At 43.2% G+C, this 14,136-nt stretch overlaps 1 protein-coding gene across 2 annotated transcripts in view; it reads left to right on the forward strand.

The window, feature by feature from the left end:
* Window positions 1–452: 452 nt before the first annotated feature.
* RBBP5 (RB binding protein 5, histone lysine methyltransferase complex subunit) overlaps window positions 453–14,136 on the forward strand; it is a 28,603-nt gene continuing 14,919 nt past the window's right edge. Inside the window, exons 1-9 of one of the 2 annotated variants that reach the window (XM_073666991.1) lie at window positions 453–683; window positions 5,712–5,737; window positions 6,682–6,854; window positions 7,747–7,887; window positions 10,325–10,487; window positions 10,571–10,680; window positions 10,759–10,878; window positions 11,147–11,300; window positions 11,407–11,478. In XM_073666991.1, the coding sequence (XP_073523092.1) occupies window positions 665–683; window positions 5,712–5,737; window positions 6,682–6,854; window positions 7,747–7,887; window positions 10,325–10,487; window positions 10,571–10,680; window positions 10,759–10,878; window positions 11,147–11,300; window positions 11,407–11,478 (978 nt within the window). In that variant the 5' untranslated portion in view covers window positions 453–664. The remainder of the gene's footprint in view (window positions 684–5,711; window positions 5,738–6,681; window positions 6,855–7,746; window positions 7,888–10,324; window positions 10,488–10,570; window positions 10,681–10,758; window positions 10,879–11,146; window positions 11,301–11,406; window positions 11,479–14,136) is intronic. The other variant, XM_073666992.1, reaches the window with a different exon arrangement.

Genomic DNA, 14,136 nt, shown 5'->3' on the forward strand with positions numbered 1-14,136 from the left:
TAGATGGATAGATAGATACATAGATAGATATGGGATGGATAGATAGATAGATATGGGATAGATAGATAGACAGATAGATAGATAATACATAGATAGATATGGGATGGATAGATCGATAGATATGTAATATATACCAAAAAAATGATGAAGGTTATGCTCAACCAAAACGTCGCCACAGCGGGCTAATAAAGTCCAATGTTTCAACTGAGAATCCTTGGAGTTCTGCTTTTTTGGTATATATACGCATTCAAATGGCTATTTGCATTCGTATATAGATAGATTAGGTAGGCTCTGCACATATTGCTCTGCCTTCTCCAGTTTATGGTTACAGTGCTTGTGGCTCTGCGCCTGCGTGTTATTTCGCAGAACTTTGGTAGGAACGGTCACTCGCATGGAACCTTTTAGCGGTTGCCAGTTTAGTGGTCAGGACAACAATCTGTGGTGTACAGACTCGGAAGCCCCGGGCTTGCTTTGCAGTTGCCTGTTTCCAGACCTTATAGCTGCCCCTGCATTTGCCTTACTGAACTCTTATGTTAACGTTCTGAGGCGGTTTACAACAGCCCTTTTTTTTTTTTTTTATCTTTCGTCCCTGACGTTCGGGAGGCGTCGGCCCCGTTTCAGGGGCGGCGGTGAAGCTTCGGAACTTTAGGTGAAAACCGGAGCCATGAATTTGGAGTTACTGGGTAAGCGCAAGAATGGGAGAGCAAAGGAGCGGGATGTATGAAAGATGAACGGGACGTGGGCGGCCGGCAGCTGACTGGCCGCGGTGTGATCAGTGCCGGGAATGTCCGGGGATCGCACAGTCAGTAGGGGATGGTTTTCTGTCCGCTGTAGTGTTCTAAGCAGCTGACGTGGGGAGTAATGTCAGCAGGGCTGGAGGCTGAGAGACCGCAGGAATGATGTGAGAACATACACGGTCAGAGAGGAAGCCCCGTACTAGAGCGTGTAGTTAGACGGTCCCATCACTCCGGGTCGGTGGGGTCTGATCTCTGGGAACCAGTGACGGGCTGGAGCCTTGCTCTGATCACTACAGCTGGGTCACCCCACTACTGTCCCACTGTGCAGGGAAGCTGTAGAAGGGATGCTCTGCTGCTGCAGCTGAACAGTTTTTTTGTATCTTACATAAATTAATGTATTTAAAAAAACAAAACCTTTTTGGAATGGATTTCATTCAAATGTTTGCACCCTTTGCCTTCTGTATCCTCTGTGTTACACTGTCCATTGCTGGCTGCAGAATGAGTCAACTGAGAGTGAGTCAGTATGTGCTCATTGGTCAGTGAGCACATACTGATGGTGAATGGGAAGGATTGTTACTTTTTTTCACCTATCTTTAGCTCAGCTGATTTATCACCACTGACCTCACTAAAGCCCCCGTCTCACATAGTGAGATCACTAGCGCTGCTGAGTCACGGTTTTGGTGACGCAACAGCGACCTCACCAGCGATGGATGTCGCTATGTGTGACACTTTGCAGCGATCGGGCCCCTGTTGTGAGGTCGCTGATCGCTGCAAAGTGTCCTGGATCTTTTTTTTTGTCTTTGCCCTCCCGCTGGTCAGCACATATCGCTGTGTGTGACCAGCGGGACCAGCGATTAGGCTGGTAACCATGATAAACAGTGGGTTACTAGGGGCGCACGCGCACCTAGTAACCCGCTGTTTATCATGGTTACCACTCTGCTACGGTGAGCGGTAACCTCCCGCTCACCGTAGCAGGCTCGTAACCATGATACTAGGTGTGCGTGTGCCCCTAGTAACCCGCTGTTTATCATGGTTACCAGCCTGCTCCTGCTTCAGCAGGCTGGTAACCAGGAGCAGGACATCGTGGAAAGATTCTTTCCACGATGTCGCTGCTCCCCTGATCGTTGGTGAGCCTGCCTGTTTGACATCTCACCAGCGACCACATAGCGACGCAGCAACGATCCGTGACAGGTCGTATCGTTGTCGGAATCGCTGTAGCGTCGCTAAGTGTGACGGGGTATTTAAGCTGTATGTGCTGGGGAAACGATTTTGAAGGGAATCGCGTGTGCCCCTAGTAACCCGCTGTTTATCATGGTTACCAGCCTGCTCCTGCTTCAGCAGGCTGGTAACCAGGAGCAGGACATCGTGGAAAGATTCTTCCCATGATGTCGCTGCTCCCCTGATCGTTGGTGAGCCTGCCTGTTTGACATCTCACCAGCGACCACATAGCGACGCAGCAACAATCCGTGACAGGTCGTATCGTTGTCGGAATCGCTGTAGCGTCGCTAAGTGTGACGGGGTATTTAAGCTGTATGTGCTGGGGAAACGATTTTGAAGGGAATCTGTTAGCAGGATTTTGCTACCTCCTCTAAGAGCAGCACAATGTAGGAAAGAAGAAGCTGAATCCAGCAATGTATCACTTAGTTTACTGGGTGCAGCAGTTGTGAAACAGAGTTTTTATAAGTAGCAGAGCTGAGAAAGCTAACCCCGCCCACACCACAGCTTTCTATGTACATTTTCTATTGCCCGTGAGCTGCTCATCACCGGAGGGGGTTGTGGTAGGACCAAGGCTCATACAAGCATCAATCTGGCAGTGATAATCATCTGGTTCTAAAACATTCATATTATGGAAACAGCACACAGCCTGATAAGTGATACATCACTGAATTAAGTGTTTTAACCCCAACCTCATGCTGTCCTCAGATTACATGACAAAAACCTGCTGAGAGATTCCCTTTAAATGAGCCTGTTAAAGACAACTAGTGAAACATTTTTAATGCAACTGAATTGCAAAAATGACTTTGTAGCCCCAAGTGCATTTAAGTAATAATAAAAAAGTTTGTTATAGGGTATTCTCCACTTTTATTTTGCAATAGTTTTTATAAATTTCTTCCTGTGCGTAGCAGAAAAAATAACTTGTATAACACTCAAAGCCTCTTTACATGTAATATGTCAGTGTAATTGTGCCATTCTTCATAATGATAATTGTCCAGTGATTCTTCATATAGTCTTATTACTTGTCTTTCTGTCCTGTATTACCAATGATTCATTAGATCATCGTTGTATTGCTGAACACCTCCAGCTTTTGGCTGTAAGAATTTTGTGTATCAGTTATTGCTATTCCTGGGTATAAGAAACACTATATATAAATGTTCCTTCAAGGGGCTCTCTGGGAATAGAATAAAAAAAGTCATTATCAATAAATTTGTGGATACTTTTAGCAAATCACGTCCTTCTCATTACACTGACAGAAATCTGTCTTAGTCCACGGCCCCACTATCAGTATTTGATCAGTATTTGGTCAGTATTTTTTCTCAGGAGTGGGAGCCAAAACCAGGAGTGGGTGATAAATGCAGAATTGGTGACTTGTTTCTATTATACCTTTTCTCTGATTGTTCCTCACCTGGTTTTGGCTCCCACTCCTGAGAAAAAATACTGACCGAATACTGATAGTGGGGTCGTGGCCTTAGAATATTAGTCATGCAGTTGTCCGTTAGCATGTGCAGGAAACTTCAGCCCCTCTCTTGTGTAGGAAGATGCATAATCTCCCAACTGTTCTGGATCCAGCGGGACAGTCCAGAATCTGTGGAACTGTCCAGAAAGGTCAGGGGAATGTCCCGACTTAACACTGTATCTGTACTGTGGGGGTAGAGGACTGTGGTGGTATCATACTTTGTGAGGGTGGCTGTGGGAGCATCATTCTCTTTAGGGGGCATCATACTTTGTGAGAGTGGCTGTGGAAGCATCATTCTCTTTAGTGGGCATCATACTGTGTGAAGGTGGCTGTGGGGGATCATTCTCTTAAGGGAGCATCACGGCATCACTGTGGGTCCCAGTAATTGGACTGCCAGTCATCAGCAAGTTATTTCCTACCCAATGCATAGATAATAACTTTTTTTTTGGGAGGAGGGATAACCCTTTAAAGCCCTCATACAGATTAGATTAAAGTCGTCCAAGCATGTTGATTTTGGCGACATAGGCCCACCATCTATTGTGTATTGGGGTCTCCTGACTCTCCCGCCAACAAATGATGCTAGGTAGAGAAGGATCCAGCCTGTTAAACTTCGAAGACCGTTCCTTTTGTTCTCCTCAAGATAAGCCGCTAACAGAGGAGTCTGACACTGGCTCACTCTATGAACACCAGAGCGGTTGGCTGAGCCAATCTTTCCTGCGTGTGTGCAAGTCAGTAGAGAACCTTCAGTTGAATGATCGTTCGGATGACAGCTATCTGTTGCCAGCTTCATGTCTTAAAGGAACAACGCAGGAAATCTGTGTACTGAGTGTCAGAACAGTACATGCAGACTGCGTGAAGCCAAACTCTCAAACCACACTCGCATTACTCCTCATTGGTTAAAAATACTCTTCCCAGCTTTTTTAGGAGTATTTTTTTACCCTGCTGTAAATTATGCAGTGCGACCTGCAGTTGTATAATGTTGGCATTATACTGTGTGGGCAGATATACTGTATCCTGTTGGGCATCATACTGGGTATGCGGGGGATGTACTGTGGGGCATCATACTGTGTGTGGGAACGGCATATTACTGTGTGTATGGGGAGAATGTACCGTAGGGGCCTTATAGTGTGTGTGTGCATCCTGAGATAAGAAAAGGATGTTCATACTTCTGCCCACCTTGTCTTTATGAACTAATATCGGAGATTATAACTGCTGTAGTAAGACGACACTGCTCACACTGCTGTCCACCCTGTCTTTCTGATCTAATACTGGAGCTACCAGGGGTACGGAGGTAAGATTAGGTAGGTCACATTGCTGGCGACCTTGTATTTGTGATGTAATACTGGAGATATCATGGATGAAGAGGTAAGAAGAAGCTGCTCACACTACTGTCCTCATTATCTTTCTGGATGCTGAGTGGCTGCTGTGACCTGAAGATAAGCCATCTCCCAGCTATACCAGTGGAGCTTCCTACTGCACATAGTCACAGGCATCTGACCTATTAACATTCTAAAACTGGTTTCTATCAGTGTAACAAGACCGCAGCTGATTTAATGCTATACTGATTAACTCCATGGACAAAATAATTTGCTACTTAAAGGTACTTAAGAATTTATGTATGACATTTTCATTCTTTTTGTATTCACAGAGAATCCCTTTAAAAGGGTTACCATGAATTTCTGGTTACTGTACATCCAGCTATACTTACCCATGAGACTCCAGCGCTGCCTCTCTGCCGCTGCCCCTTCCAGTCTTTGTGGACAAGTTACAAGGTTGATGTCACGACTACAGAGCGTGACCACTGAAGCCAATTACAGTGATTGGCTGCAGCAATGAGATATTGTTGTGTTGTCACCTATGCAGCTTGTCAACAAAGACTGGCGGCGGAGAGTCTGCAGTGGGTGAGTAAAGCTCATTTCTATCCCTGGCTAGTTTATGCATAACTAAAGTAGTTCTTGAAAAACTCGTAAAGCTTCCTATTGTCGCCTTTTCCCCCAGACGTCAGTAGACCATGTGGTGTAATGAAACTAATATATTTTATTAGAATTGTCAACTCTTGCCTTTCATCAGCCTATAATCACTGTTCCCTCAATGTTACAGCTCTTTCTCCACTCACCCTCTAAATGTTTTAGTAACTTTTTCAGTTGCCGGAGTCCCTGTACTGTAATGCAGTAAATGGAGGGTGGGTGACGCTGCAGGTTATTTCTGTGGGTGAGACTGCGTGCTGCTAGAAGGGAGGGGGGCTTTAGGTAATCTTAGTCTGATAATCTGGGCATTTATTTATTTTTTTCTTTCTCTAGAATCCTTTGGTCAGAATTACCCAGAGGTAAGTGTGTATTGTGTCCTGTGTGTTACTGTAGGTAAGCTACTGTTCATTTGTACAGTTACTTCTATACGGGTTAAAGGGGTTTTCTAGACATGTAACATTGATGACCTATGCTTTGTATAAGTCATCCATATCAGAAGAGGTCTGACACCTGGCACCTCCAGCAGTCGGCTGGTGTTAACGCTGAAGGCAGACAGATGAGAACACTGAATGAATGGCGCAGAACAGGACCGCTTCGTTCAACGAGTAGCATCCATTGCCAAGAACTGCAGCTCAGCTCCTATTCTTTTAAATGGGAACAAATCCGCAGTACCTGATTGCGGCCACTACACTTTGAGTGGTGCTGTGCTTTTCAGTTCTGTCGAATCCTTACAGGTGATAACAGATGATTGGGTGTGGGCAGGGGGTAGTGGCTTATGGTGACCCCTACAGATCTGATACTGAAGACAGATCATCATTATTACATGTCTGGACTACCTCTTTGTCTTGTGTGTTTTTCTCATAGTATATTTGCTGTGTGTCAAACTTTACTGCTCTAGTCCATATTCTTAAAGGGGGTGTCCACCACTAAGATTTTTGCTGAAAGCCTCCCACCATAGTAAAAAAAAAAAAAATTTAAAGTATACTCACCTTATTTTCCTGAATTACTTTTACCGATCAGGCCTTCCCCTCCGGTCTTGCTTGTTGTTCCGGCCTGACTTCATGTGACTGCTGCAGCCGATCACTGCTAGGATTGGCTACAGTTGTCAAAAGTCTGTAAAGTTGAAACAGAATTTGTTCCAGCTGTATGGCCCTGGATAAAAAAATTCAGGTGTAGACCACCCCATTTAAGCAAGTTTGTGGAGTTTATGACCAGTGCTTTTGGACATGTTCTGGTACTTAGAATGACTTAGCCTTGCGTGTATATATGTTGTGATTGTGTTATTTGTGCTTTTGTGTTGTAGGAAGCAGATGGCACGTTGGATTGCATCAGTATGGCCCTCACCTGTACGTTTAACAGGTGGGGAACGCTGCTTGCTGTGGGCTGCAATGATGGACGTATTGTGATCTGGGACTTTCTAACAAGGGGCATTGCTAAGATTTTAAGCGCACATATTCATCCCGTGTGCTCTCTCTGGTGAGTGTGTGTTTTTTATGAAAGGTCAGAATATATAATGGTGTAAACAGTTGTCTCTCATGTGATTTTCCTGTCTGTACTGCCTAGTGTTGTAACAGAATGTTAGCGTCTGTTGCTTGTATTGAAATAGACAAAATATATAATAAAGGGGCTGCCCACTACTTGCAACCCCTTATCAATGTCCCTAATGTGCCTAGAAAATGGGGAAGAAAGAAAGAAGGCATGCTTGCCTCGCACTCCGTTACAAACGCTTTGTCCGCTGGCAATCTAATGGGCTGCAGCCTTCACAATTCCGTCAGACAGAAGTGCTGCAGCACTCATGTTTCCTAAACAATGTCACAAGATCGTAGGGGCACACCGCACTTGGAGCGGAGGGTCTGCACCAGTCCATGATGTGTAGGGTTTTTTTTTCCCATCACTGTCACATGTCTGGCATTGGAATAACTCTGAAAATGAAATCCCTACGTGTGCTGAAAATCCTAAGGATAGGCCATCAATAGACTACTAGAAAATGCCTTAAAATACACACCTATTTAAATGATTTTCCATATGCTGTAAGTATAGCCAGCATTGCACATTAAATGAGGATTTCCCAGACTGCAGAAAGTGATGAGTAATTGCCTATAATCTTACAGGCAGTAAGGTTCTTATTTTTAACTCAAACTGAGATTTTATCTAATCCCAGGAAACCTCTTTAAGTATCAGAGGCAAAGTTTGTAGTGCAAGATAAACTAAAAATCTAGTTGCCCTAGCTGTGGTGCTGGGCAGCTGGGATCCAGAACAGTCCAATGAATGTTCATAAGGCTTTTGTGTGCACCATTCCTCTCTATAAAAGAGGTTGGGAGTTAGAGAAACTATGCAAGTGTGTCCATGTTTGCTTTTTACCTTACAGCTGGAGTAGAGATGGTCATAAGCTTGTGAGTGCTTCCACTGATAACATCGTATCCTTGTGGGACGTCCTCTCTGGAGACTGTGACCAACGCTTTAGATTCCCTTCCCCTATTCTGAAGGTTCAGTTTCACCCGCGGGATCAGTAAGTAACATGCTTCTTGTAGAGGGAATCTGTCTCCAGGTTTTTGCAGGGACAGAGATGCTGATTCCCAGCAGTGCCACTTATTGGGCTGCTTGTTGTAATTTCAATAAAGCGTTTTATCAGCATGAGATTATCACTAGAGGACTAGTTGTCTCGTGCCATGTAGTCGCCCTGTTCTGTGTAACTTCTTCCCCTGCACTGATTGGCAGCTTTGTGCCTATGCACAGTATACACAAAGCTGCCACAGTGATGTGGGTAGGGTTATACAGAGCTCAGCAGTCAGATCGCTGCTAGATCTGCAGAAGATAAAACAGATTTTATCAAAATGACAGCATGTATGCCAGTGACACATCGGTGGAATCCGGGTCTTCCATACATGTTGCTATTCTCAGATTACATAGCAAGAACCCAGTGACAGATTCCTTTAAAAGGACATACATTGTTTATTTTCCATTTAGGGTTATGTATAGGCTATAGGGTTGGTTTGGAAAACTTGTATTTAGCATGGGTTTGTTATGTGGGTTGGTTGATTAACTGAGATCTTCTTTGGATACAAAACAATTTTGCCATGGATGTCGCTGTAAATCCTTAAAGGGAATCTGTCATATGCTGTGAAATGTCTTTTTATTCAATCAAGTTTCTGATGTTTGCTGGCCGGGGGACTGGAAAAAATCGCCGCCTCCCGAATTACAGTGTTTTCCCCCCTTCCCTGCATGTCACAGTGCCTGGATTTGGCTGCTGCAACTGCACATCACAGGGCACTGTGACCTGCAGGGGAGGGGGGAAACATGGTAATTCACACAGGAGGCGGTTGATTTCTTCAGGGCCCCGGGAATGGAACACATGAAAAACTTGTATAAATGAAGACATTTCACAGCAACAAGACCTCTAGTATGAGGCATACAGCTAGGTATAGCTTTACATTTCTATCACCTGTATGCCCATATTAGTGGTCAGATAAGTGCCAGGGGGTGACCGATTCCCTTTAAATATCCTCCCCAAAATCCATATGTTGCATATGGGTTGTACTATGGATTCTGCAGAGATTCCACCTCTGATAAAGGGGGAATATATTAGTAACATCTCATCTAATTACCTTATAACTAATTTATGGTGGATTTTTACCTGTGCAAAAACTACAGAAAATTCTTTCCATGTGAACCCAGCATTCTGCTCAGTGTCCTGGTTGCACATTCTACTTTGTATTAGCTGTGAAACCTATCAGTCGTGTTTGGAACATATTTATTCAATCTAAGGCATTTTTCACATCTGTGAAAAAAATTGAAATAGTCTTTAATCAGTGTGCTAGATCCGATTTTCATCAGTGTTTTGGTTCATGTGTCGCGTGTCCTCTAGTGCGTCTAGGAGCTGTCAGTGAAACAACGTACAGCACATGTCCATGAAAAACTAAGTAGAAATGTATTCTAGTTATCACTGGTGCCTGCTGTGTGTATGGCTGACACCAACTGCCAATGGAGTAGGTTCACTTCAGATCCTCTGCCATCTTTGTGCTACATTTATGGTGCTGGAAATTTAGTACCAGGCCCCTGTGCTGTAAATGAATACCACATGGCTGGAAGGGGATAACTGCTGGGTTTGATGTGGCAAGCCATGATAGAGGACTCATGTTACTATGTACAGCTAGGGTTTTATGCTGTCTAGCCAACACACCGTTTGTTCTAGTAGCATCCATGCTAAAAGTGAATATCTGATGTGAAGATGGATTTCTGGATCGTCTCCATCATACCAGATTTGTAATTGCAAGGTATTAGGCAGTGTATGGTAATCCTATCCTCCAAAGCCCTACATAAATTCTAGTTCTCTGCGGCTATGGTATAGTCACAATCCTTCAACCTACAGAAAAGAAATATTAGGCTATGTTCACACTTTACGTTTTTGCTATGTTTTTTTTCTGCAGGCAAAACCTGCTCCCTTTGCAGTAAAGAAGCTACTTAAAAAGAGCAGGTTTTGCTGCATTTTTTTCAGGTATGTTTGTCTCTTGTGCATGATGAGTAAAGTTTAGTGCCTCAAAAAAAACAAAAAAAAAACATGATGTAACTTACCAAGTTTCTGCACCAAAACTGCAGAAAAATGTGATACCTGCATTTTTTGCTGTGTTTTTGCACTAACTCATTGCTTTTGATGGGTGAAAAAACAGCTGCATACAAATGGTTAACAGCAGGCATTAGTGCTCAGCTGCTATGAGGTAGATGTTGGCTTTATAACATAGCCGGCATCTGCCACATGAAGAGAGATCAGCTCCTGAGCCTCTATACGCAATCACCTCCACAATTACGCATATTGCTTGCAGGGGTTAAAGAGCAGGTTCTTTGGATATGTTCTCCTACATCATAAATGATCTTTCCAAATGGTAGATGAGTGTACAATGGATTTTAGAAATGTCACTGCTTTCTTTGACACGTGTGTTTCTCTACAGAGACAAAGTCCTGGTGTGCCCCATGAAGTCTGCACCTGTCATGTTAACACTGTCCGACTCCAGTCACGTAGTGTTACCAGTGGATGATGACTCCGACCTTAACGTAGTTGCATCATTTGATCGGCGAGGAGACTATATCTATACAGGAAATGCCAAGGGAAAAGTAAGAGCTCGAATATATTTTATAATAAGTGAAAAAAAGGATCCGCACAGCTCCACAGACCTGGTTTGCTTCATTCTTCTCAGATCTTGGTGTTGAAAACAAACACTCAGGCGCTGGTCGCATCTTTCCGGGTTACAACTGGGACCAGTAATACAACTGCAATCAAGTCCATAGAATTTGCTCGCAAGGGCAGGTGAGTGGAATGGCCCGAGTCCATTCTGTTCTCGTGTGTCATTTTGGGTAACATTACATTAGTGTTTTTTCTCTATAGCTGTTTTTTGATCAACACGGCCGACAGAATCATTAGAGTATATGACGGACGGGAAATATTGACATGTGGCAGGGATGGCGAGCCTGAACCCATGCAGAAACTTCAAGATTTAGTGAACAGGTATTTATCAGAAACATGCAAGGGCTGAAAACTCGACTCTGATCAATGTTTCACAGAAACTCCCTCTTCAACATTAGGACTCATCAGATGACATCTGTAAGGCTTTGTCTACATCTGCCTTACATATAATTCTGTAGTTCTGCTCCGAAAAATATGACGGGCACCAAACAAAGCCTTCAAACACAGATGTAGGATTCTGGAGAGACTTGTGGTGCTGATGACTAGGTATCATTGCAGCTAGGTGATGTTTTTCGGTTGTCCTCTCTAGGACTCCCTGGAAGAAGTGTTGCTTTTCTGGGGATGGTGAGTACATTGTGGCAGGTTCTGCAAGGCAACATGCGCTCTACATTTGGGAGAAGAGCATTGGGAATCTGGTGAAAATTCTGCATGGAACGCGTGGTGAACTGCTACTAGATGTTGCTGTAAGTTCCTATTTGTAGAAGTGACTATTAGTAAGTGTCGTCACCTTAGATAATTTGATGAGAAGCAGCGAAATTTTCATTTTTTTTTTTTTTATTTTCTCCCTAGTGGCATCCGGTGCGACCAATCATTGCATCAATTTCAAGCGGTGTTGTTTCCATATGGGCACAAAACCAAGTGGTACGTGTTGTAATGCCAGATCACAATTAATAGAAGCATTTTTACAGTCTCTCTGTTTTGCAGTCTATTCAAATAATGACAAAATATGGGGTTGTTCAGCTTTGGGGGACACTATTTTTTTTTTTTTCTTAAATGCATGTAGTTGGGACTTAAAAATAATTTTTGCAATTTTCTTTCATTAAAAATTTTGCACTGTTTTCCTTCTATAGCCTCTTTGTTACTGTCAATGGCTGGCTGCAAAAGTAGGTAACGGGGGCAGCTACATTACCTTTATTTTATCAGATGTATTGGGGACATGATTTTATGGCACTTACTATTATAGGTGACAGGTTCTTCTCCTGCTCTTGGTAGTTCAGCTTTCCTGTCCATACAATGGCGGCTGGTGGAGGGTCGTGTGACCAGATCTATCCATCAGCCTTGTCCTATTGAAAACTCAAATGAGAAATCCGCTTTTCTATTGAAGGCAACTGATGGACAGGTCTGGTCACTGCTCCTCCACCAGCAGCCATTGTATGGACAGGAGAGCCGTGCAGTCTGTGAGGAAAGCTGCACTGACAAGAGCAGGAGGAGAACCTGTCATATCTGTATAATAGTCAGTCCCACCAAATCATGTCCACAACACATCTCCTAAAATAAAGATAATGTGGCCGCCCCCGCTACCTCATTCTACAGCCAGCAACAGAAGGGGCAATGCAGAGACTATAGGAAGCAAACTGCAAATTTTTTTTTATAAAACCGAATAGCAAAAATTATTTTTAGCCCCAACTGCATGTATTTAAGGAAGAAAAAAATCTGTCCCCAAAGGTGGACAACCCTTTAAAGGGGTTGTCCAGGTTTATAAAGAGCTTATCGATCTATGTGACTGCAGACTTGTAAGCCCTCACATTGTGCACAGCACGCACTGTGCGGATTTTCTGGTGCAGGCGGCGAGACCGAGCAGTCATGTGACTGCAAGCATGTGATGTGCATACTACCGGCCACCTTCTGACTAGATATGCGCGGCCTTGCTCAGTACTAGTGAATTGAGCGAGGTTGTGCATGTCTAGTCATAATGTGGCTGGACTTATGCATATCACATACTTGTGGTCACATGACTGATCAGTCTTGCCGTCTGCACCAGAGAATCCTCACAGCACGCACTGCGAGCGATGTGAGTTCACAAGTCTACAGTCACATAGAATGGCTGCAGACTTTCGTGATGGACCTGGAGAAATCCATTAAATATGATATTCTTTAAATTAGACCCTTCAGCCCAAAGTATTTTCTGTAAGATTTCACTGTTGTATTGTGCTACAATACTTGTATAAGCTTGAGATATAGCAGTGTGGTGTGCAGGACAGAGGAGACTTCTTTGCTGCTGTGGTTATTTGACAGAGAATTACCTATAGTCATATAGTGTAACAAACCCTCAGCTCTGTGCATATATCAATGTAGGTTTTCAGGTTCCCGGCTGTTCATAGGGCCTATGACTGAACATGGGTATGGGCCCCATTATCCTGATGGCAGGCAAAATAATGTATTTTTGGCCTCTTTTGATGTAATAGCTTCACTTTATTTTTTTCTTTTTGGTGCAATAGATTGTTGTTTGGGCCACCGCAAAATGTAATTGACGTGTCTAATGGGTGACTTACGCCATTGTACGCAGTATTCGTCAGGGGAAACTTTCATTATGTACCTCCAACGTAGGGCTCTGACCAAGAAAAAAGGTGAACAAAGCCTTAGTAAATTATACAGCATTTTATAGCACAGTGATTCATTTTTATTCATGGCTGACGTATCCTATTAACCACTTCGCGCCAGAGCCTGTTTTTGCCTTCGTGACCGGGCCAATTTTTACAATTCTGACCACTGTCACTTTATGAGGTAATTACTCTGGAACGCTTCAACGGATCCCCCTGATTCTGAGATTGTTTTTTTGTGACATATTGTACTTCATGATAGTGGTAAAATTTCTTCGATATCACTTGCGTTTGATTGTGAAAAAATCGGAAATTTGGCAAAAATTTTGAAAATTTTGCAATTTTCAAACTTTGAATTTTCATGCCCTTTAATCAGAGAGATATGTCACACAAAATAGTTAATAAATAACATTTCCCACATGTCTACTTTATATCAGCACAATTTTGGAACCAAAATTTTTTTTTGTTAGGAAGCTATAAGGGTTAAAAGTTGACCAGCGATTTCTCATTTTTACAACAAAATTTACAAAAACATTTTTTTTAGGGACCACATCATATTTGAAGTGACTTTGAGGAGCCTTTATGACAGAAAATACCCAAAAGTGATACCATTCTAAAAACTGCACCCCTCAAGGTGCTCAAAACCACATTCAAGAAGTTTATTAACCCTTCAGGTGCTTCACAGGAATTTTTGGAATGTGGAAGAAAACAATGAACATTTAACTTTTTTTCACAAAACTGCTACTTTAACCTCAAATATTTAATTTTCACAAGGGCAGCCAGAAAAAATGGACCCCAAAATGTGTTGTGTAATTTCTCCTGAGCACACTGATACCCCATATGTGGTGCAAAGCCACTGTTTGGGTGCACGGCATGGCTTGGAAGGTAAGGAGCGCCATTTGACTTTTGGAATGGAAATTTGACTGGAATGGATAGCGGACGCCATGTTGCATTTGGAGAGCCCCAGAGGTGTCTAAAC

The sequence above is a fragment of the Phyllobates terribilis genome, unplaced genomic scaffold (genome assembly GCF_046119375.1).
Source record: "Phyllobates terribilis strain yellow unplaced genomic scaffold, ASM4611937v1 Scaffold_2__4_contigs__length_985480577, whole genome shotgun sequence".
Taxonomy (NCBI): domain Eukaryota; kingdom Metazoa; phylum Chordata; class Amphibia; order Anura; family Dendrobatidae; genus Phyllobates; species Phyllobates terribilis.